Raw genomic sequence first — 25,885 nt, 5'->3', positions numbered from 1 at the left:
GATTTTTTAGAATAAAGTGCCCTGTCTTACATAATTTTTTAAAACTGTATGAAGTAAAGTATACAGTGAGAATATCAGATTGCTTAATCTTTCCATCTTTACTCACCGTCAATAAAGTTAGAATCCCGGGCTTCCCTGGTGGCACAGTGGTTGGGAGTCCGCCTGCCAATGCAGGGGACACGGGTTCAAGCCCTGGTCTGGGAGGATCCCACATGCTGTGGAGCAGCTAAGCCCATGTGCCACAACTACTGAGCCTGTGCTCTAGAGCCCATGTGCCACAGCTGCTGAAGCCCATGTGCCTAGAGCCCGTGCTCCGCAACAAGAGAAGCCATCGCAATGAGAGGACCGTGCACTGCAACAAAGAGTGGCCCCTGCTCACCGCAACTAGAGAAAGCCCGTGCACAGCAACAAAAGACCCAACACAGCCTAAATAAATAAATAAATAATAAAAATAAATAAATAAATAAATAAAGTTAGAATCCGGAATTTTGCAAGTCTCTGACTTAGTTACAATGATGGGCACTGTTAAAAGGGGCAGTCCATGGAGAATAGCATGTAGCTTTCTAAATCTCTGATTAATTAACTTAATGAATATTTATTGTATACAACACAGCAGACATTGTTCTAAAAGCTAGAGACATAGCAATGAAGAAACTAGACAATGTCCTGCCTTCATGCTTGCTTACATTTTAGTAGTCAGAAAAGAAACAAAAAAGTAAACTGTGTATCCAATGGCGATAAAGACTGGAGAGGGACTTCGCTTGTGGCACAGTGGTTAAGAATCCGCCTGTCAATGCAGGGGACACGGGCTCGAGCCCTGGTCTGGAAAGATCCCACATGCTGCGGAACAACTAAGCCTGTGCGACACAACTACTGAGTTGCCTACTGCAGCTACGTGTTGCAGCTACTGAAGCCTGCGCACCTAGAGCCCGTGCTCTGCAACAAGAGAAGCCACCGCAATGAGAAGCCTGCACACCGCAACAAAGAGTAGCCCCTGCTCGCCGCAACTAGAGAAAGCCCACGTGCAGCAATGAAGACCCAATGCAGCCAAAAAAAGAAAGGCTGTGGAGAATAACAAAGGAGGGAAGAGGGCTCAGGAATCTAAGTGGATGAGGAAAGAGGAACATTTGACCAAAGACTGAAAGATGTCAGGGAGCAAACTTTGTAGAAGTCTGTGGGACACACATTCCAGGCACAGACATATCCAGCAGCCCAATAAAGGTCGTGAGCCTGGCTGGTGTAACTGAGGCACGGTGGGGAAGCCAGTGCAGCAGGAACCTTGTGGGAATGGGATAGTAGAGAACAAGGAAGCTATAGAGAGAACTGAGAAGGGGAGGGCACCAGAGCATGTAGGGTCTTATAGATCATTGTGAAGACTTCAGCTTGTACTTGGAATGAGATGGAAAGCCACTGAGGAGTCATGATATTATCTAAAGATTCATTTTAAAAGGATCTCTCTAACGAACTTATGGTTACCGGGGGGGGGGGGGGGGTGGAGGAAGGGGAGGGGAGGGATAGTTAGGGAGTTTGGGATTGACATGTACACACTGCTGTATTTAAAGTGGATAACCAACAAGGACCTACTGTACAGCACAGGGAACCTGCTCAATATTATGTAACAATCTAAATGGGAAAAGAATTTGAAAAAGAATAGATATATATATATATGTATAGCTGAATCACTTTGCTGTACACCCGAAACTAACACAACATTGTTAATCAACTATACTCCAATATAAAATAAAAAGTTAAGAAAATAAAACGATCTCTCTAGCTACTAAGAATACATAGAGGGGCAAGAGAAGAATGAGGTAGACCCCAAAGAAACTATTGTGATAACCAGGCAAACAATGACAGTGGCATAAACTAGAATTGTGGTAGTACCCATGGTGAGTATAGCCATATTGGGGATATATTTTTAAGGTAAACCTAATGGGATTTGCTAACGTATCGGATTTTGAGAGGCTAAGTATGAAAGAAAGATTAATGGTGACTTTAAAAATGTTGACCTGAACAACTGGAAAGATGGGGGTTCTATTTACCAAGATGGGGAAGACTGGGAAAGGAAAATAGTTACAGGAAGAAAGATCAAAAGTTAATTAGGAACGTATTAAATTCGATGTCAAGTTTGACAACTGAAGTTTAGGGGAAGGTCTGGGCTGTATATCTAAAGTTGGGAGCTATTTGTTTAGAGATGGCACATAAGGGTCATTGAGATCACCAAGGGTATTGGTGTAGATCTAGAAGAGAAAAGGCCCGAAGATTGAGACAATGAGATTAGATAAGTATAAACAAGGCTTCAGGGATAATTTATTTAGTAAATTTCAAAAGGGATGATTTCTTCTTTTAAATTAAATTTATTTATTTATTTATGGCTGCACTGGGTCTTCGTTGCTGCACACGGGCTTTCTCTAGTTGCGGCGAATGGGGGCTACTCTTTGTTGTGGTGTGCAGGCTTCTCACTGTAGTGGCTTCTCTTGTGGAGCACGGGCTCTAGGTGCACGGGCTTCAGTAGTTGTGGTGCGCAGGCTCAGTAGTTGTGGCTTACGGGCTCTAGAGCACAGGCTCAGTAATTGCGGCACACAGGCCTCGTTGCTCCATGGCATGTGGAGTCCTCCCGGACCAGGGCTTGAACCCGTGTCCCCTGCATTGGCAGGCGGATTCTCAACCTCTGCGCCACCAGGGAAGTCCTAGAGATGGTTTCTGAAATTAAAAAATATTCTGATATTCCTTACATGAGAAAACCTTATTTTCTGATAATAGTTGGAGTATCTCTTCTTGAAAGCAAAAGTTAGATAACCTCAGAAGAGCAGTTATTCTATGAGTTTTTTGTTTTGTTTTGTTTTGTTTTGTTTTTTGCGGTATGCAGGGCCTCTCACTGTTGTGGCCTCTCCCGTTGCGGAGCACAGGTTCCGGACGCGCAGGCTCAGCGGCCATGGCTCATGGACCCAGCTGCTCCGCAGCATGTGGTATCTTCCCAGACCGGGGCACGAACCCGTGTCCCCTGCATTTGTAGGCGGAGTCTCAACCACCGCACCACCAGGGAAGCCCCCCTATGAGTTTTTGATATAAGGGATTCATTGTAGTATAATTAAGCCACGGAAAGATGTTATACATCAATAACTAAAATGTAGGCTCTGCATCATGTACTGCCCTTTCAGAGGGCAAATTATGTTTGGCTGTTAAGGACAACTGATTGGTATCTGACCTCACAGTGATCTGAAATATGAACTCAAAAGGAGGAGAAAGAGCAAAACTTTGTTTCAGGAGTGACTCCAAAGTAGGTTTGTCAGCCAAAGAAATAATAAGCAATATCATTTATTGAGCACTTTAAATACGAGGTCCTATGAATCAAGGATTGTTATGATTTCATTCTTCAGAAGAAGCAGCCCAGTTTTATAGGTGTTTGACATCTTGTCCAAAAGAACACAGCTAGAAAATGGCAGAGTCAGAGTTCAAACACAGGTCTGTCTGATTCCAGAGTCTGGAGTTTTCATTACACTCTCAAATAAGAATTGAGTCATTTATGTTTATATTTATTATGTTTTCTAATTATTGATTTTTCATAATAACAATTAGTTATTGCATGTTAGAGTAGTTATTGGATAGTTGGAATATTCTTTCTATATTTCCCAAATTTACTATAATAATAACACTACTTTAATAACAGACTTTTACATATATAAGAGAGAAATAGATTAGAAAATACATTCTATGGGAATGTGCTTTGGTATTAATATCTACATCCATAGAATTAGTAAGTGTTCAATCCTGTTTACTAATTTTTCTTTGCATAGAATTCCCTTCTTTTGTTATAATAGTTCCAACTTGAAAGAGATTACTCAAGTGCTATTGATTTTTTTCAAAAATATAATTTGTTGTGTATTTTACACTGTGTTTTTACATACATTATTTCACTTGTTCTGCATAAGTTTGTGAGCTAAATTTTTCCTGTTCAGAAATGAGAAAATAGCCACTAAACTGAACAATAGCTGTTCTTCTGAATTCTACTTTAGCACAGTTTTTAATTCTGCTTTAATTTTACGCTAAATAGAATTAGAGAATTAAAATTCCACTTAATTGAAGAAGCAGAGTCCAGAAGATATTTTAGCATACTGTGCCCTCTGGTGGGCATGTCATTACCATTATGACTTTGCTGGTTATAGCTGTTTTCAAAAATAAAAGAATGTTTCAAAAGTAGAAATGTTTTGTAGATAAATTTAAAAGCCAAACAGTCCCACCTGGAAATTTATTTTTTATCTATTAAGATGTCTTACAGACCTCATTTCTAAATCTTCAGTTAAAACATTTGCCTTCTATAAATAATACAAAAACAGTGTTTGTGATGATTGGTTTCTCCCCTAGACTGACGATGGTAAACTAATTGTTGAAGGAATGCTGGACATTTTCTGGGGAGTAAAGCAGCCTATACAACTGAAAATACAAGATGAGAAGCAAATCCCTTCTTTCACTGTGCTGAAGTCACCAGATGTCTTCTCCAAAAGGTGAGCTACCTTTTATGATTTTAATTCCTTAGAAAATGATCTTCATATTTACCTTTTTTGTGTGCCTCAAGGCATGAAAACTCTAAAGTTTATACACAACCTCATTTAATCCCCCATCAACTCTAGGACGTTTGTGTCCAGGGCTCTGAGAGGTTAGGTAGTTTGTGCAAGATCCCCAATTACCATGTAGCAGAACTGGACTGGACCTCAGGTCTATGAGCGCCAGAGTCTGGCTCTTGACCTCTCTGCTGTATTCCTTCTCTTCTGGGAGACTGCATTCTTTCACTAGAAAAAACAAAATGTAAAGGCAAGATTTCATTAGCCCTGGTCTTATCACCAAAAAGAGGGGGATAAAATTTAAATTTCTCCTCTTCTTAGAACAAAGGGCTTTTCCTGCTTTCTGGAAAGGAGACTTAATTATGTTCCATCTGATTGCTGTGTCCTGTTAGGATCAGGACAAAGTGCATGTGAAGTACAGTAAATGCACAAAACAGTACTCTGTGTGGGTTTATGCAACTGTACCTTGAATACGTAAGTTGGGCTGAGATATATCTTTTCATTATCCTTTACAATTTTTAGAAAAATTAATAAACATTCCCAAAGAAATCACAGATATAAATATTGTTTTCTTCCTCCCTCCCTTCTCCCCTTCCTTTTTAATCCTTGACTTTCTAACACATCTCCTTTTTGCGTGTACATGGAGGTATCAAGCGTTCTCTTCATCCATCCTTCTATCCATAACTAGATGAGCTGGAGTTCTAGCAGGAGAGAGGATGGAGAGAGAGCAGCCAGGACCTTTTCCTCAATCTGACCTTTGGTCATAACCAAGGAAAATCGGGTATCACCTTGAGGGAAGCCCCACTTTTCCTTTGGGGAAAACACTGAAGTCCCACTATGATTTGCACCTTGCCAATCTTTCTCAAATGTGAGGTTCCAGCAATTCCAGCAATTTTATAATTCCCTACACATGTCATGCAGTTTCTTACTTTCCTGACTCTCTGCCTGGAAGCCTATCTGCTTCTCGACATCCATTTGCTAGACTCTTCCACCAATCCTTTAAGATTCAGGTCGGTAACACATTCTCCAGAGAGCCTTTTCTGACCCTGTAGTAGGTACCCTGACAACTTTTCTATATCCCTTTCAGAGCACGCCGTTAACTGTATTTTTATACCCCTGCCCCCCACCCCCAGCCTGTGAGCTCCTCAAGGGTAAGGAGCATGCTTTATTCATTTTTATCCTGGTGCTCAGCAGTGTGTCGGCACAAAGAGAGGACTCAGAATTTAGAATCAAATGAAGCCCACGGAATCCTGGTGGTTAAATTACCTCTGCTCTGTTGGGTAAACTGTCTCTCCATCTACCACTTCTGATTAGTCTCCCATCCAAGCTAATGAAGGGCAAAGGGTCCAGTACTTATGAATAGCAGAAGAGAAACCACAGACAGGCAGCCTGATGAAGCCCTGCATCCCTCACCTTCAGGTACTAGAAGATTGATGGGGCTGATGATTCTAAATGACAAGGAGCATCATTTAAAAGTAAAAACTACCCCTGGGCCCTGCTTTTAGGAAACTGTACAAGATATGAATTTGGCAAAATTAGCTACCATTCTTCATATTGCCTAAGAACTCATTGCAAAGTTCTCTGAGCAGCCAGCTCTTTTTGATGCATTTAAATTATTTGAATCATGAATGCTTGATTAATATGGAACACTATGGGAAGATGTCAAAGAGTTGCAGTAAGCTACCTGTATTAGCACATTAAGCTATCACGATTTTGAATGGATATCCCAAGATATTTTCTTTAATTTCTCAAATTAAAATTCAAACCCTTGGGCTTCCCTGGTGGCGCAGTGGTTGAGAGTCCGCCTGCCGATGCAGGGGACACGGGTTCGTGCCCCGGTCCAGGAAGATCCCACATGCCGCGGAGCGGCTAGGCCCGTGAGCCATGGCCGCTGAGCCTGCGCGTCCGGAGCCTGTGCTCCTCAACGGGAGAGGCCACAACAGTGAGAGGCCCGCGTACCGCAAAAAAAAAAAAAAAAAAAAAAAAAAACTTTGCTTGCCCTTTACCACAGTAATGAGACTTACTGGGAGAATATTTGAAGTGCAGTGTATCCGATTTTTCTGGTGGGTATGAATTGTCAGAAAAAGATCCTTGGTCTTTGATTCCCTAGTGGGGTGCAGAGCCACTTTGTTTCAATCCAGTCCTAGACACCCTCACTCTGGTTGCTACCCTCACTGTGGTATTCGTTTAAACTCTGAGCCTTGAATGAAATTGTGTAAGGAAATGGACTATTCCCTCACTCCCTAACAATTCTTATTGTTCTCTTTCCCACACTGGGTTTCTGTGGGCAGAACTTATACCTCTACTCTCTCAGGATCACAGATTTAATATCTCCAGTGGATGGATATGGAATGTGGAATGAAAGACGTGGAAGTTGTGTACTCAGCTGCAGGAAGGGCTGCAATCTTTTCTTTCAATTCACCGTTGGGGAGAATCATCAGTTTGTCAAGCTAGTTTGTTTTAATTATCTTTGAAATGAGTCCCACTGAATCAGCTTAATGGGAGTGGTATAAGTTTAAAAGTAAATCAGTTTGAGCTGTGACCACTTGTGATCTTTTTTTTTTTTTTTTTTCACTTGTGATCTTTTATGGAAACAATTCTACAGACAGTACTTTGATCTCTCATATCTGGTCCAAGTATTTTGTCTTGGAAATTTTTCGTAAAAACAGCTTTATTGAGGTTATGTTTGCTTGCACCAGTTTTCATTTCTGCTTTTAATTTCTTTCCAAAGTCTGCTTTGACATGCGTTGGACAAGTCATGGCAGAATGGCATAAAGAGCAAAAACTGGACAGGTGTACATTTGAATGGCATCAATAGTGTTTTTTCTTTTACAAGGTGGGTAGAGAAGTGGCCACCTTCTATGTGTCTATCAAATTTCTACCTCCTTTTTATTTTGCAGCTCATTAGAAAACCTCCCCACAGTTTAAATTTGCTAATGGTATATATCCTGAAGCTTGATCAGGGCAACGCTAACAGTCCTGTGCTTGGGCAAGTTAAACTGTTTGATAGTACATGAAGTTCCAACGAGGTTTCTTTGGAAAACTTTGGGTAACTGCCTTCAAGCTTAGTCACTTGCACAGCTGTATGTGGAGACGCTTCAAATTACACAATCCAGAGCTGAAAACGGGTGGGTTCGGGGGTGATGGGGGCATTGTTTATTTTTGCAAAGATGGTAGGAAGGAAAATGGGCCAAACACTGACCATATTGAGGCATGTTTGTTTCTCTGTATTTGTGTGACACCACTAAGCTGAGAGAAGGTGAGGACAGGGGTGAAGTTGGGCAGGATTACCAAGAATTTATAGCACATCACTGGTCTGGTATGCTTGGGCTCTCTCATCTTCCCCTATGGGAGATAGCATTGGGGTGCTTTGCCTTTTTAGTTTCCATTTTTCGTTGGTATTCTGTCTTTTCCATTGCCAACACTCTTTCTATGATAATCACATCTGCCTTTTTCAATTAATCTTCTATAGATTGGGGAAAATTGATAATTTTATCTCTCATAAGAATAACTAGAAAAGGGAGCCCTCCTACACTCTTGGTGGCAATGTAAATTGGTACAGCCACTATGGAGAACATTATGGAGGTTCCTTAAAAAAATAAAAATAGAGTTACCATATTATACTGCAATCCCACTCCTGGGCATATATCCATAAAAGATTACAACTCTAATTTGAAAAGATACATGAACCCCAATGTTCATAGCAGCACTATTTACAGTCGCCAAGACTTTGAAGCAACCTAAATGTCCACTGAAAGATGAATGGATAAAGATGATGTTTTATATATATATATATATATATATATATATATAATGGAATATTACTCAGCCATAAAAAAGAATTAAATAATTCCATTTGCAGCAAGATGGATGGACCTGGAGAACATCATACTGAGTGAAGTAAGTCAGACAAAGACCAATACCACAAATATCACTTATATGTGGAATCTAAAATAAATGATACAAATGAACTTATCTACAAAACAGAAATAGACTCACAGACACAGAAAACAAACTTATGGTTACCAAAGGGGAAAAGTGGGGGAGGGATAAATTAGGAGTTTGGGATTAACAGATACACACTACTATATATAAAATAGGTAAACAACAAGGACCTCCTGTATAGCACAAGAACTATGTTCAATATCTTGTAATAACCTATAATGGAAAAGAATCTGAAAAAGGAAATATATACATATATATATATATATATATATATATATCTTAATCACTTTGCTATACACCTAAAACATTGTAAATTAACTATACTTCAATTGAAAATAAAAAAGGAAGAATAACTAGAGTCTGAGTCAGGACCAAAACAGTTCTCCTTTGAGTTAAAGTTATTGCCTAAAGTTCTTGGACTTTTAAGACATTTATTTTGACTGGCTATATTCTGTATAGTACAGCTTACTAGAAAATTAATAAACAAATATATTAGGATTATCTTATCTATGTCATAAGGCTTTTATTATGAGGCTCAAATGATATCGAAGTTGTAAAAAGACATCGAAGGAATTCAGAGATCAAGGAAGAAAAGGACCATGTTTATTCATATTTGCCACCACTAGTATGAATAAGCATTTTTTGTTGCTATTGCCACCAGTGACATTTGGGAAGAATTAATGCCACAGATTCCCTATGGGTGAATATTTTTTGTTCATAAGGAAAACAGACATTATGGAAGAGACTCTTAGTAGGACTAAGACTGGTCCCAGCTACGATAGTGTCTATTAACCTAGAGACATCTAGGAATACCTTGGATCCCTAATGGCTCCTGACCCATCATGAAATGGATGGGGATTATGATGAGGATAACAATGAAGATGAGGACGATCACGATAGTTTTTAACACATATTGAGTGCTTACTATGTGTTGGGCACTTTTTCAAGGATTTTACACAAATTAACTCATTTAATCTTCTCAATAACCTTATCCTACCTCATACTATAATCATCCCCATTTCATAGGTGAGAACACTAATGCACAGAGAAGATAAGTAGCTTATCTAAAGCCAGAAAGAAAATAACAATAAGTGTTGGCCCAACTGGTAAAAATAAGCAGTTGCCCAGTTTTATGTATTCTGGGCATTAGAATGCATTGAAAATTGTTAGTACCTTTATAAATCATGATTGTCAGAAAAGAAGTTTCTTATACACTTTCCTCCTTTATAAATCGCATCCTTTATAGTGCTCAAGGGTCTTAAAGATAGGCTTTATATCATTATATTGGAGTCACTTTACCTAAAAATGCTTTGAATACAACAGGAACTTAATGCAAGTTGGCAGAATAAACACTTTGTATCTAAACTCTCCTAAAAGCATTGTGAGATATCTGTATACGAATGGATTCTGTATGGTGTTAGGGAGTGTGCTAATTTCTTTCTTTTACATGTAGCTGTCCAGTTTTCCCAGCACCACTTATTGAAAAGGCTGTCTTTTCTCCATTGTATATTCTTGCCTCTCTTATCAAAAATAAGGTGAACATATGTGTCCATCGACAGATGAATGGATAAAGATGTGACACATATATACAATGGAATATTACTCAGCCATAAAAAGAAATGAAACTGAGTTATTTGTAGAGAGGTGGATGGACCTAGAGTTTGTCATACAGAGTGAGGTAAGTCAGAAAGAGAAAAACAAATACTGTATGCTAACACATATATATGGAATCTTAAAAAAGGCGGGGGGAGGGGTTCTGAAGAACCTAGGGGCAGGTCAGGAATAAAGACACAGACGTAGAGAATGGACTTGAGGACAAGGGGAGGGGGAAGGGTAAGCTGGGACGAAGTGAGAGTGGCATGGACATATATACATTACCAAATGTAAAATAAATAGCTAGTGGGAAGCAGCTGCATAGCACAGGGAGGTCAGCTCAGTGCTTTGTGACCACCTAGAGGGGTGGGATAGGGAGGGTGAGAGGGAGTTGCAAGAGGGAGGAGATATTGTATATGTATAGCTGATTCACTTTGTTATAAAGCAGAAACTAACACACCATTGTAAAGCAATTATACCCCAATAAAGATGTTAAAAAAAATAGATTATATTGGTTTCTACTAATTCCATTGGCACATATGTTTTACAGAATCTATATAATCTTGTGGTTCAGTGTGTAACTGAATTATTGTGTCAAAACATGCTCAAAATCAGTACAAGAATTATTTAAAATGCAAGCTGACTACTCTGGTATAAATATAATTTTAATAATATAAAAAATTGTTATAACTTATGATGATGTGTCTACCTACAGAGGCCCACAGCATTATATTAATACTGTAAATCTGAAAACCATCCTACGCCTTTTTATGAATAGAATAATATCACTTACAAGATTCATTACTTTTCAGGGGAATGACACGCTGGGGAGAATTTGATGATCTTTACCGTATTAGTGATTTGGACAGGACTCAGATTCCAGTGTCTGGAGCAACAGATTCCCAGGAAGGTCAGTATCAAAACCTTGTTAATGAGGAGACTTTTTTAAACTAATACAAAGCATGAATCCTAAATGTTTTTCTGAAATTCAACATTTTATATACCGTTACTTTATTTTATTTTATTTTTTTTGCGGTACACGGGCCTCTCACCGTTGTGGCCTCTCCCGTTGCGGAGCACAGGCTCTGGACGCGCAGGCTCAGCGGCCATGGCTCACGGGCCCAGCCGCTCCGCGGCATGTGGGATCTTCCCGGACCAGGGCACGAACCCGTGTCCCCTGCATCGGCAGGCGGACTCCCAACCACTGCGCCACCAGGGAAGCCCTACCGTTACTTATTAAACCCTTATTTTATATTAAAAAAATATATCTTAGGAACATACTAACTTAAGTCACTACAGTGCTCATATGATGTTTAAGAACCTTACTTTGCTATATAAAAACATTATTTTTTTAATTACATGAGGTCCCTTAGATTTACTAGATTAGGGAGAACTGATGGTTTGAATAAAGTTTGTGTACATAAAATTGTTTTATATTTTCCCCAAGGATTAGGATCATTTATTATACTCAGAAGATTTCTATGTTAGACCAAGCCCTTCAGATTGAATTTTACATCTTTTGAGAAGTTGAACATTTTGGTTAATAGATATTTATATAACATTGCTTCTCAGAGGCAGATATACTGCATTCACTATATCTGATAGGGTTGTTTCAAGCATTTATTTAAAAAAGAGAAATCTACTTGAACATCAAGTGAGTTCATATCAAATTTGACAAATGAATGGAAAATGCCAGCCCCTATGACATGTGACAACAGTAATCATAATAATGATGATGTGTTAGTAATAATATTAGTATCTGTCATTTACTGAGACTCGGGCATGATATCTTACATTTTACATGGATTTCATTTGCATGTAATATGTAGAGACCCAAGGAGAAGATGATGACTGAGGCTGGGGTGGGGTTCACATTCCCGGGATGGTGATATTACCAAACTGACTTCAGACTGAACAAGGGTATGGTGCTGGCACTATCTTCATGAATCTACCAACAACTTCCAATGTTTAGCTTAATTTTTTTCAAAGCATTCTCAGTTCAGTCCTCTCTGCTGTCTCTATAACAAGTCAGATTCTGTAACAAACATGATGCTCCTTCCCGGATTCCCTTATTTTTGTCTTATGGCCTTTTGGCATCTTTTATATAAGCGTCCTTATAATTAGCCCTTTGACAACACTCATCTAAACACAAGGGAATCCCAATCTCTTGGCACCAAAGATACAATAAAAATCTATTTTTATTTAAGCACCAGTGCTAGAGAAAGATGAAGTATCACATGCTTATACTCTAATTACAATATAATTAAAATTCCAAGGTAAAATGGAAAACAAGTGTCACCAGATGGCCCTATTCTTAAAGAAGATCATTGCTATTTTCTGTTTAAAAGCATTATAGTCCATTGCATAGCTATATAATTACTAAGTATGTAATCAAATCCACCCGCGATGCAAAGAGGTGAGCAGCTAAATTATATGGGCTTATAAACTTTATTCTCCCCAGATTATTTATCTTATCACAGTAGCACTCTGAAGCTTCATGCAGATGAAGAACCTGAATCCCCATTGCTCTATAGAACCATGAGTGAAGCAGCCCTGGTGAGAAGAAGGATGAAGCCTCCGACGATGGACAGAAAGGACAGACAGAAGCATAGGGCCTCTATTAACGGACACTTTTATAACCATGAAGTGAGTTCCAGTTTCATTAATGTCATTTAAAAGAATGTTGTCTATTGTGCTAACAATATCACTCAATTCAATTTGTGTGTGTGTGTGTGGTACGCGGGCCTCTCCCATTGCGGAGCACAGGCTCCGGACGCGCAGGCCCAGCGGCCATGGCTCACGGGCCCAGCCGCTCCGCGGCATGTGGGATCTTCCCGGACCGGGGCACGAACCCGTGTCCCCTGCATCGGCAGGCGGACACTCAACCACCGCGCCATCAGGGAAGCCCTCAATTCAATTTATAATTAAAAATAATAATAATGCCTTTAGATATACTACTACTATTATTATTGGGTACTCTCTATGTTTTAAGCATTAAACTGTTTTGATGGGTTATCTCATTAATCACTAAAACAATCCTATGAAGCAGATACCATTATGTTCCCTACTTTACGTATGAGTTAACTGAGGTTCACAGAGGTTACACAATCCATCACTGGTCACACTGCTTTTAAGTAGCAACTCTGAGCCCGAACCCAGCTTCTGTCTGATGCCAGAACCCAAGTTCTTAACCAACATGATCAGTGAACCCTAAGTGGCAGGCCCTGTGATACACACTGGAAATATAAAGATGACTCAATTGATGCCTTTGCCAGCATGGAGCTCAGGGCTTGGGCAAAGAAACCAATACATCCACAAATGGTATTAAAATATGTAAGTGCTACAAAAGAGATTGGTTCAAAGTACATTCAAACATTAATATTTAAATAAAAGGAAAAAATCAGCTATAGGCTTGTTTATTCTGATCAATTAAATTTTCCAGGTCTTATACATAAACTCATATACATAAACCCATATCACCCACAAGTGCAATTGTAGTTTATACTATTTGCATTTTGATTTTTTTCACTTAATATGTGTTAAATATATATGTGCCTTTCTATAGTATTTATAAGACATTTAACTTGGTCGAAGGTAGGAAATACATCATGTTTTTGTAGAACTCAAATTTTTCATGTCATATACTAGGGATCATTCATCCATTCATTCAATAAATACTTAAAAAGCACTCACTCTGTGCAAGGCACCACTCTAAACCCTTTCATACAAAATATTGACTCATTCATCATAAGCTTTTTTTCTTTAGGGCTTTCTACCTTTTTTCCTTCTTTTTCATCCCTTGGGAGAGTATCCATATGTTCCTTTGGAGACTGGTGTGGAGAAATCTCCCTTGTGAATTCTCTGTTCAAATTAGACATTTTTCTGGCTCAAGAACTTCCTCCTGGCCAAAAAGTAACATTGACAGTCCCCCACAGATATGCAACTACCAATTATCCTGGTTTCTTCTTCTCCTCAGAATTATGCTGTATATCATCAGCACTTGTGAGGTGATTTCTGTTAAAGTAGGCTGTGAAAGCCACATTATTCCAAATGAGCAGCTTCCAGATGGGATATGCGGAGCTAAGAATGAAATGGGCACTAAAGTTGGCAGCACAGCATCATAGCTGAATGCTTGGGCATTGCAGCATGATGACCTGATTGCAAATTCTTGCTGAGCAAATAAAAAAGTACTCAACTTCCTAGCCTTCATTCCTTCATCCTTCCTTCTTTACAAGGCTGTTGATGGGATTAAGTGGAATGAGGTGAGTTCAGTACTTAGCATAAGTATCTGCACAAAGGAAGAACTCCGTTTACAGTTAGCTTTATTGATATTGATTGAAAGAGATCTAAAGAACTAAAGATATTTCACACAAATATCATTCACTGCAGTATAACAACTAGCAGAAAACAAAACCCTGAAACCCAAAGCACTCTATCAATGTGTATGCAATGATGGGCATCTAGGAATTTAAGTTGATATAGTCATAAGATATGTTTTTATATCATGAAACCTCTTGATAATGCCTCCAGTACTAGAGGCTTAGATTGTGATGCAGTAGTCCCAAGGGAATGCATTCCAAGACTCCCAATGGATATCTGAAACTAAGGATAGTACTGAATTCTATATATACTATGTTTTTTCCTATACATACATACCTATGATAAAGTTTAATGTATAAATTAGGCAAAAAAAGATGTTAACAACAATATCTAATAATAAGGTAGAATATTTATAAAAATATACTATAAAAAATGTTATGTGAATGTGGTCTCTCTCTCCCTCCATCTCTCTCAAAATATCTTATTGCACTGTATTCACCTTTGTAAGGGTGTGAGATGATAAAACACCTGTGGTGTGATGAGATGAAGTGAGGTGAATAAGGAGGCATGGTGATGCAGCATTAGGCTACTCTTGACCTTCTGACAGTACGTCAGAAGGGGGATCATCTGCTTCAGATGATCCTGGACCATCAAGCCATGATGACGTCGATAGTTGGCTGTCAGGAGCAAACATTGTCAATGGATGGGGATCTTGGGCCGGATGGAGTAGGATGGTGCAAGATTTTATCATGCTACTCAGAATGGCACACAATTTAAAACGTATGAATTGTTTATTTCTGGAATTTTCCATTTAATTTTTTTCATCTCTCTCAGGATTCTATTTATTTTAAAATAGGAATAATGATCAAATAATGAGAAAAAATTTTATGGTTCTATGTTTCTTATGATTTTTTATGGTGCATTACTAATCCCCAAGAGAGATGTGTCAGACTTATCTGACCATAGAAATCTTTTACCAGGTATTATCTAAAAGGCAGACTCTTGATTAGAGAAACTTGCAGGAAATATTGTTCTAGATATTCAATTAGCATCACTTTCACCTCAATCCTCAGTTGAGATATAGGCTGAACCATATGAAATTGCCAACACTGGACCATTTCTGACCAACCAAAAAGGAGTGATTTTATACAGTTCAAATTAAAACAATTTAGAACAATTATTCCCAACCAGGAGGGAATTTTGAAATCTTAAACTACACTGAAGAATGGTGTGACTATCTAGTGAAACTGTTTTGAACATTCTCAAATGATGTTTTACCTAACTTACTCTAGAAAAAATATAAAGCTGCTTAAAGGCATACATAGTACAGTATTCAACAATAACAAAGAAAGTAAAAGTAAGAAAGCAAATTTTTAAACTGATGATCTTGGATGTTTTGTCCAAAGGAAGGCCAGGTTCAAAATATTGACTCTCGTTAGTTTGTCACATTAAGTCCTTAAAATTATATCAATCTTTTTTTTTCTCTTCTAGACATCAATTTTCACTCCAGCCTTTGGATCAGAAACTAAGGTCAGAATAAACAGTAATATGAGAACTGAAGAAGTAATAAAGCAAATTCTCCAAAAATTTAAGGTAATCTTTATCAGTGAACTGAGCTATAAATATCTTGTATATAATTTAACTGTAGGCACATAAATGGATTTTTCTGAAATTAAATGTTCAGTTCCAAAGAATTCTTTCCTATGTATGGTTGACCCTTGAACAAAATGGGTTTGAACTGCATGGGTCCATTTATAATATAAATGGACTGTGCCTGAGAAATTACATTATCCCCAGGGAGCAGAAAAGGTTTTATATCTGAAAGTGAAAAATGAAAGTGAAGAAACATATATAATTTGGGTCTGGTTGGCTTAGAAAACATTGACAACAAAGAATTCACATCTGTTCTTTCTTTTCCATTGACAGATTGAAAATAGTGCCCAGGATTTTGCACTTTACATTATTTTTGCAACAGGAGGTAAGAAAGCTTGGTGGTTGTTCTAATATGACTCCAGTGTGTTATCGTTTTCTGCCCATAAGAAAGGCAGAAAAGCAGTTTACCTCCTTCTGTGGAAGAACGGGAGGGAGGGAAGGAAGAAGGAGAGAGGGGGAGTGTTTTACATTATTCGTATTTCACAATTTCAGAGGAAGACACCCTAAGAATAAGGTATCCTAGAAGAGTTTATAATACAAAAGACTTTGCTTGTTGGCCAGTCATTAAATTATCTGAATGGTGATCAAAGAGCACTGGAGAATAGGTGGAAGGTTCCCAGGAATTGTTAGGCATTTAAGTTGACCTCTGTACTTCTTTCTTTTTCACTTTCCCTTATCATTCTAGCTCTTACTAGAGTCATCATTACATATCATTTCTTCCTCATCTTTCTTAGCACAGTGTCTGACACATTGTGGGAGTGTTCTCTCTTCCTCAGTAGAGAAAAATGTGCAGAACTTTGTGGTGGAGGTAAAAGTTTAGCAGCAGGACATTGGAAAGAGTCTATATGTAGGGTGCTAGGAGCAGGGAGTGAAAGATTAGAGAAACCCTAAAGCAATACTAAAATGAAATTTTTGAAAGCCTTAAAACTGAAAATTTTTAAATGTTAAATTATAAAAATAGCTCAGGTTATAATTTAAGTATCAGAATGTTTGAGCCAGAAATTGAATAGAATAAAATAATACATTTTGATCTGGAACAATTACAAGAAAATGAAAGCTGGATTTCCAAACACATACAAAATTAAAGTCCTTATAAATCAAAAGCTTAAATATAAGAAATATATTAAATGTTTGAAAATTCTAAGTGTGTGTGTGTGTGTGTGTGTGTGTGTATTCATTCTAGTTGTTTTAGAAAAGAACTAAAATGTAGAAACATTGAACTGTATAAAAATGTATTGATAGAAGATACAAACATTATGAAGAAGGGTCACAATGAAAGCAACTGTAGACATATAAACAAAGTTTTAAAATTGATTCAACTATCAACTGCTATGGAAGAAAATCACAGAGATAGGCACCACTGAAGAGGACTTGGAGCAGAAGCAGAAGGCCTAGAAGCAGACCCTGTGGTGTCTTTCTACACTGCTGCCTCTGAAAAAAGCCCAGCAAATAGTTAAAGACCCAGAGTGAGGGCAGAGAGCAGAAGCAAGAAGAACTACAATCCTGCAGCCTGTGGAACAAAAACTACATTCACAGAAAGATAGACAAGATGAAAAGGCAGAGGGTTACATACCAGATGAAGGAACAAGATAAAACCCCAGAAAAACAACTAAATGAAGTGGAGATAGGCAACCTTCCAGAAAAAGAATTCAGAATAATGATAGTGAAGATGATCCAGGACCTTGGAAAAAGAATGGAGGCAAAGATTGAGAAGGTGCAAGAAATGTTTAACAAAGATCTAGAAGAATTAAAGAACAAACAAACAGAGATGAACAATACAATAACTGAAATGAAAACTACACTAGAAGGAATCAATAGCAGAATAACTGAGGCAGAAAAACAGATAAGTGACCTGGAAGACACAATGGTGGAATTCACTGCTGTGGAACAGAATAAAGAAAAAAGAATGAAAAGAAATGAAGAAGGCCTAAGAGACCCCTGGGACAACATTAAACCCAACAACATTCACATTATAGGGGTCCCAGAAGGAGAAGAAAGAGAGAAAGGACCCGAGAAAATATTTGAAGAGATTATAGTCAAAAACTTCACTAACATGGGAAAGGAAATAGCCACCCAAGTCCAGGAAATGCAGAGAGTCCCATACAGGACAAACCCAAGGAGAAACACGTTCAGACACAGTAATCAACTTGGCAAAAAGACAAAGAAAAATTACTGAAAGCTGCAAGGGAAAAACAACAAATAACATGCAAGGGAACTCCCATAAGGTTAACAACTGATTTCTCGGCAGAAACTCTACAAGCCAGAAGGGAGTGGTATGATATACTTAAAGTGATGAAAGGGAAGAACCTACAACCAAGATTACTCTACCCAGCAAGGATCTCATTCAGGTTTGATGAAGAAATCAAAAGCTTTACAGACAAGCAAAACCTAAGAGAATTCAGCACCACCAAACCAGCTCTAACAAATGCTAAAGGAACTTCTCTAAGTGGGAAACACAAGAGAAGAAAAGAACCTACAAAAACAAACCCAAAACAATTAAGAAAACAGTAATAAGAACATACATATTGATAATTACCTTAAATGTTGCAGGATTAAATGCTCCAACCAAAAGACACAGGCTTGCTGAATGGATACAAAAACAAGACCCATATATATGCTGTCTACAAGAGACCCACTTCAGACCTAGGGACACATACTGGCTGAAAGTGAGGGGATGGAAAAAAATATTCCATGCAAATGGAAATCAAAAGAAAGCTGGAGTAGCAATACTCATATCAGATGAAATAGACTTTAAAATAAAGAATGTTGCAAGAGACAAGGAAGGACACTACATAATGATCAAGGGATCAATCCAAGAAGAAGATATAACAATTATAAATATATACGCACCCAACATAGGCGCACCTCAATACATAAGGCAACTGATAACAGCTCTAAAAGAGGAAATCGACAGTAACACAGTAATACCGGGGGACTTTAACACCTCACACCAATGGACAGATCATCCAAACAGAAAATTAATAAGGAAACACAAGCTTTAAATGACACAATAGACCACATAGATTTAATTGATATTTATAGGACATTCCACCCAGAAACAGCAGATTACACTTTCTTTTCCAGTGTGCATGGAACATTCTCCAGGATACATCACATCTTGGGTCACAAATCAAGCCTCAGTAAATTTAAGAAAACTGAAATCATACCAAGCATCTTTTCTGACCACAATACTATGAAATTAGAAATCAATTACAGGGAAAAAAATGTAAAAAACACAAACACATGGAGGGTAAACAATTTGTTACTAAATAACCAAGAGATCACTAAAGAAATCAAACAGGAAATCAAAAAATACCTAGAGACAAATGACAATGAAAACACGACAATCCAAAACCTATGGGATGCAGCAAAAGCAGTTCTAAGAGGGAAGTTTATAGCTACACAAGCCTACCTCAAGAAACAAGAAAAATCTCAAATAAACAATCTAACTTTACACCTAAAGGAACTAGGGAAAGAAGAGCAAACAAAACCCAAAGTTAGCAGAAGGAAAGAAATAAAGATCAGAGCAGAAATAAATGAAATAGAAACAAAGAAAACAGTAGCAAAGATCAATAAAACTAAAAGGTAGTTCTTTGAGAAGATAAACAAAATTGATAAACCATTAGCCAGACTCATCAAGAAAAAGAGGGAGAGGACTCAAATCAATAAATAGAAATGGAAATGGAGAAGTTACAACTGACACTGCAGAAATACAAAGCATCCTAAGAGACTACTACAAGCAACTCTATGCCAATAAAATGGACAACCTGGAAGAAATAGACAAATTCTTAGAAAGGTATAACCTTCCAAGACTGAACCAGGAAGAAATAGAAAATATGAACAGACCAATCACAAGTAATGAAATTGAAACTGTGATTAAAAATCTTCCAACAAACAAAAGTCCAGGAACAGATGGTTTCACAGGCGAATTCTATCAAACATTTAGAGAAGAGCTAACACCCATCCTTCTCAAACTCTTCCAAACAATTGCAGAAGAAGGAAAACTCCTAAACTCATTCTATGAGGCCACCATCACCCTGATACCAAAACCAGACAAAGATACTATAAGAAAAGAAAATTACAGACCAATATCACTGATGAATATAGATGCAAAAATCCTCAACAAAATACTAGCAAACAGTATCTAACAACACATTAAAAGGATCATACACCGTGATCAAGTGGGATTTATCCCAGAGATGCAAGGATTCTTCAATATATGCAAATCAATCAATGTGATACACCATATTAACAAATTGAAGAATAAAAACCATATGATCATCTCAATAGATGCAGAAAAGCTTTTGACAAAATTCAACACCTATTTATGATAAAATCTCTCCAGAAAGTGGGCATAGAGGGAACCTACTTCAGCATAATAAAGGCCATATATGACAAACCCACAGCAAACATCATTCTCAATGGTGAAAAACTGAAAGCATTTCGTCTAGGATCAGGAACAAGACAAGGATGTCCACTCTCACCACTGTTATGCAACATAGTTTTGGAAGTCCTAGCCACGGCAATCAGAGGAGAAAAAGAAATAAAAGGAATCCAAATTGGAAAACAAGAAGTAAAACTGTCACTGTTTGCAAATGACATGATACTATACATAGATAATCCTAAAGATGCCACCAGAAAACTACTAGAGCTAATCAATGAATTTGGTAAAGTAGCAGGATACAAAATTAATGCACAGAAATCTCTTGCATTCCAATACACTAATGATGAAAAATCTGAAAGAGAAATTAAGGAAACACTCCCATTTACCATTGCAACAAAAAGAATAAAATGCCTACGAATAAACTTACTTAGGGAGACAAAAGACCTGTATGCAGAAAACTATAATACACTGATGAAAGAAATTAAAGATGACACCAACAGATGGAGAGATATACCATGTTCTTGGATTGGAAGAATCAACATTGTGAAAATGACTATACTACCCAAGGCAATCTACAGATTCATTGCAATCCCTAACAAACTACCAATGGCATTTTTTACAGACCTAGAACAAAAGAATCTTAAAATTTGTATGGAGACACAAAAGACCCCGAATAGCCAAAGCAGTCTTGAGGGAAAAAACTGGAGCTGGAGGAATCAGACTCCCTGACTTCAGACTATACTACAAAGCTACAGTAATCAAGACAATACGGTACTGGCACAAAAACAGAAATATAGATCAATGGAACAGGATAGAAATCTGAGAGATAAACCCACACACCTATGGTCAACTAATCTATGACAAAGGTGGCAAGGATATACAATGGAGAAAAGACAGCCTCTTCAATAAGTGATGCTGGGAAAACTGGACAGCTACATGTAAAAGAATGAAATTAGAGCACTCCCTAACACCATACACAAAAATAAACCCAAAATGCATTAAAGACCTAAATGTAAGACCAGGCACTATAAAACGCTTTGAGGAAAATACAGGCAGAACACTCTTTGACATAAATCACACCAAGATTTCTTTTTTTTTTTTTTTTCCGGTACGTGGGCCTCTCACTGTTCTGGCCTCTCCCATTGTGGAGCACAGGCTCCGGACACGCAGGCTCAGCGGCCATGGCTCACAGGCCCAGCCGCTCCGCGGCATGTGGGATCTTCCCTGACCGGGCCACGAACCCGTGTTCCCTGCATCGGCAGGCGGACTCTCAACCACTGCGCCACCAGGGAAGCCCCCAAGATATTTTTTGATCCACCTCCTAGAGTAATGGAAATAAAAATAAAAATAAACAAGTGGGACCTAATGAAACTTCAAAGGTTTTGCACAGCAAAGGAAACCAGAAACAAGACGAAAAGACAACAATCAGAATGGGAGAAAATATTTGCAAATGAATCATTGGACAAAGGATTAATCTGCAAAATATATAAACAATTCATGCAGCTCAATAGTAAAAAAACAAACAACCCAATCCAAAAATGGGCAGAAGACCTAAATAGACATTTCTCCATAGAAGACATACAGGTGGCCAAGAAGCACATGAAATGCTGCTCAACATCACTAATTATTAGAGAAATGCAAATCAAAACTACAATGAGGTATCACCTCACACCAGTTAGAATGAGTATCCTCAGAAAATCTACAAACAACAAATGCTGGAGGGGGTGTGGAGAAAAGGGAACCTTTTTGCACTGTTGGTGGGAATGTAAATTGATATGGCCACTAAGGAGAACAGTATGGAGGTTCCTTAAAGAACTAAGAATAGAATTACCATATGACCCAGCAATCCCACTACTGGGCATATACCCAGAGAAAACCATAATTCAAAAAGACACATGCGGGGCTTCCCTGGTGGCACAGTGGTTGAGAGTCCGCCTGCCGATGCAGGGGACAGGGGTTCGTGCCCCGGTCCGGGAAGATCCCACATGCCGCAGAGCGGCTGGGCCCGTGAGCCATGGCCACTGAGCCTGCGTGTCCAGATCTGTGATCCACAATGGGAGAGGCCACAGCAGTGAGAGGCCTGCATACCAAAAAAAAAAAAAGACACATGCACCCCAATGTTCATTGCAGCACTATTTACAATAGCCAGGTCATGGAAGCAACCTAAATGCCCATCGACAGACGAATGGATAAAGAAGATGTGGTACATATATACAATGGAATATTACGCAGCCATAAAAAGGAACGAAATTGGGTTATTTATAGAGACGTGGATGCATCTAGAGACTGTCATACAGAGTGAAGTAAGTCAGAAAGAGAAAAACAAATATCATATATTAACACATATATGTGGAACCTAGGAAATGGTACAGATGAACGGGTTTGCAGGGCAGAAACTGAGACACAGATGTAGAGAACAAATGTATGGACACCAAGGGGGGAAAGCAGCAGGGGGTGGGGGGTGTGATGAATTGGGAGATTGGGATTGACACATATACACTGATGTGGATAAAATGGATGACTAATAAGAAAATAAATATTTTTTTTAAAAAAAGAAAGAAAAGATACAAGCATTATGAAGAATATCAGAAAAAGATTAATACCTACAATATCAAAAAGTTCTTGCAGGGCTTCCCTGGTGGCCCAGTGGTTGAGAGTCCGCCTGCCAATGCAGGGGACACAGGTTCGTGCCCCGGTCCGGGAAGATCCCACATGCCGCGGAGCGGCTGGGCCCGTGAGCCATGGCTGCTGAGCCTGCGCGTCCGGAGCCTGTGCTCTGCAACGGGAGAGGCCACAACAGTGAGAGGCCAGCGTACGGTACAAAAAATAATAATAATAATTTTTTAAAAAGTTGTTGCAAAATGATAGTGAAAAGACAATCCAATAAAAATAAAGTATGATAAAGCAATTCAAAGAATAACAAAGTAACCAGTAAATATTTTTAGGAAAGTCTTAAACTCAAGGAAATACAAATATTAAAGGAAATGCAGAAGTTAAGGAAACGTAAATTCAATCCTTAAATTCAATGTAATATTATCACCTATGTCTGGTGTGGATAAGGGTAAAAGCGTATGTTCTTGCAATTCTGGTGAAGATCTGTCTGTCTACTTTCTTAAAATTCATTCTAGCAACATTTGTTAAAATCCACAGTATACATATCCTTTAGCCCAGCAATTCCACTGGTGAGAATGTGTTTCACAAAAATAAAAGGACTACTGCCTACAGATTTATGTGGAAGGCTATTTATAATGACAAAAAGCTAAAGGCAAAGTTACCCATCATAGAGGAATGATTTAATAAGTGATTATTATGCAACCATTAAATGAAATGAGTTAGATCTATACCAGTTGAATGGAAGGAATTCTATAATATACATTTAATTACAAATGCAAGATGCCTATAAATGTATATAGTATGATCCCATTTTTAAAAAAGAATTATAAATCCCTATTTATATATGTGGTTTATATGATCACATGATCAGGGAGAAAGGTATGGAAAGATAAATACCAAGCCATTAACATTGATTACTTGGTTAGGGGGCTGGGGAGATACAGAAAAGACAATGGGAAGGAGAAAAAGCACAAAAGGAAAAAACAAATTATGATTTTTAAAAATATATGTGTACAATAAAAATATCAAGTGTGATACGACCACCTTTATGTATTTTTTGTGTGTGTGCATAAAGAGATATGTGAAGGGATGGCCACAAAAAGTGAAAAGCTGCTTATCCTAGAGTTCTGGGATTCCAGGTGATTTTTACTTTCTGCCTTATTCTTTTCCTCATAATTACAGTGGTATGTATGTTGTTGAGGAATAATTCAGAATAACTGACAAATATAATTGTATATATTTAAAGTGTACAATGTGATGATTGGACATACATGTACACTGTGCAGCGATTACCAAGATCAAGATAATCAACACATCCATCAGCTTACATTGTTAACTCTTTTTTTTCTTGGGCTAAGAATGCTTAAGATCTACTCTCAGCAACTTTCAAGTGTACATTAGATCCTCAGAAATTATTCTTCTAATAACTGAAAATTTGTACTCTTTGACCTATATAACCTCCTTTCCCCTCCCCAATACGTATGTTACTTTTAAAATCAGGGGGAAATGCTTATTTTTACTGTAAAATGTAGTTATTTCAATTTTACCTGTGAAAATTATGTTTTCTTTTAAATTATGTCAAAATTTCTTATACATGAAATCCAGAAGTGAAGATAATCATAACTAGGACCTTTTTAGGGACCAGGAATAGAGAAAAGAATGGAGCATATAGCACTGTTTGGGTAGTAATGTGGAAAACAGATAGCTGTGTTTTTTAATACCTTTTATCTACTAAGCACATGATCTATAACAGTGTTTCTCAAATTGTAGCACCCTTCAGAATCACCTGGAGAGTTCATTTAAAACACAAATTCTCAAGCCCCTCCAGATCTGAGGACAGTCTGGGAATGCATATTTCTAATAATTATCCCAGGTGACCATGAAGCAAGGAACATTGCCCTGTGATATCAAGAATGAAGCAAATTGAGGATGCAAAACCAAGTTAATACAAGATGTAAAGGTCAGAAGAGGATTCTGGTGGGTTAATGACAGGAGCTAAATTATGGGGTTCCCCATTGCTTCAGAAAAAGAAGAGGAATTAAAGCAACGAACACTGACTCTGTGGACATAGGAATGGATGTCACTTTAATTGTGGGGAAGCTGGACTTCTGTGTTCTAGATCCTCTCTTGCCCTTTTTCCTGGGGTAGGTCCAGTCCAGGGGATGAGAATAGTTCTGACACTTGGAACTTTTAAAAGCCCAAGGAAACACATGATACTGTAGAAAGGACTCACTGGTCCACCTTTTTCCCTTCAGTCTACTTCAACAGAGCAGACAGATTATTCTTTAACCATGGAAGTCAGACCATGTCACACCTCTTCTTAGATCCTCCGATGGTCTCTCTTCTGACAGTAAAGTCACAGTCTTTGTGCTGGTCCCATTACCTCTTCTCTTCATCATTTAACAACCCTCCCCTCATCTCCGTGCCAGCCACCCTGTTCCCTTGCTGCTCTTTGACGGCATTAGGCATGCACTGACCTCAGAGGTGCTCTATTTATTTACTTACCCTTTCGGCACACACTTCCCCTAAAGAGCTTCATGGTTCCTCTCTCATCTCCTTCAGGTTTTTGCTCAAATGTTACATCTTCAGTGAGGCCTTCCTCCACCACCCTACAATAATTGCAAACTTCTCCCCTGCACACATGTATTTACACATGTGCATGCTTTCTACCCCCTCCCTTTCTTTATTTTTTCCCCTTAATACTTCTCAGTATATGTGACATGTCTTATTGATGTATCTTCCTTATCATCTTCTTCTCCACTAGAGTGTAAGGTTCATGAGGGAAGTGATTTTTGTCTGCTTTTTCCGTAGTGTA

General features: G+C 38.3%; 2 protein-coding genes across 6 annotated transcripts in view; one reads left to right on the top strand and one right to left on the bottom strand.

Annotated features, from left to right (window-relative positions):
* RASSF6 (Ras association domain family member 6) overlaps nt 1-25,885 on the top strand; it is a 64,208-nt gene that overhangs the window by 32,183 nt on the left and 6,140 nt on the right. For all 4 annotated transcript variants that reach the window (XM_082838304.1, XM_082838305.1, XM_082838303.1 and 1 more), the window contains 5 exons: nt 4,366-4,505; nt 10,913-11,010; nt 12,562-12,746; nt 15,912-16,013; nt 16,347-16,398. In XM_082838304.1, coding sequence (XP_082694430.1) covers nt 4,366-4,505; nt 10,913-11,010; nt 12,562-12,746; nt 15,912-16,013; nt 16,347-16,398 — 577 coding nt within the window. The remainder of the gene's footprint in view (nt 1-4,365; nt 4,506-10,912; nt 11,011-12,561; nt 12,747-15,911; nt 16,014-16,346; nt 16,399-25,885) is intronic.
* The window catches only part of LOC309961232 (alpha-fetoprotein-like), a 77,675-nt gene continuing 56,332 nt past the window's right edge, over nt 4,543-25,885 (bottom strand). The window contains exon 14 of one of the 2 annotated variants that reach the window (XM_082838295.1): nt 4,543-4,790. In XM_082838295.1, the coding sequence (XP_082694421.1) occupies nt 4,788-4,790 (3 nt within the window). In that variant the 3' untranslated portion in view covers nt 4,543-4,787. Of the gene's footprint in view, nt 4,791-21,576; nt 21,779-25,885 lie in introns of those variants that run through there. The other variant, XM_082838291.1, reaches the window with a different exon arrangement.

This window comes from Leucopleurus acutus (assembly GCF_964270905.1).
Source record: "Leucopleurus acutus genome assembly, chromosome: 4".
Classification (NCBI taxonomy): domain Eukaryota; kingdom Metazoa; phylum Chordata; class Mammalia; order Artiodactyla; family Delphinidae; genus Leucopleurus; species Leucopleurus acutus.
This window is presented reverse-complemented; position numbering and strand designations above follow the sequence as displayed.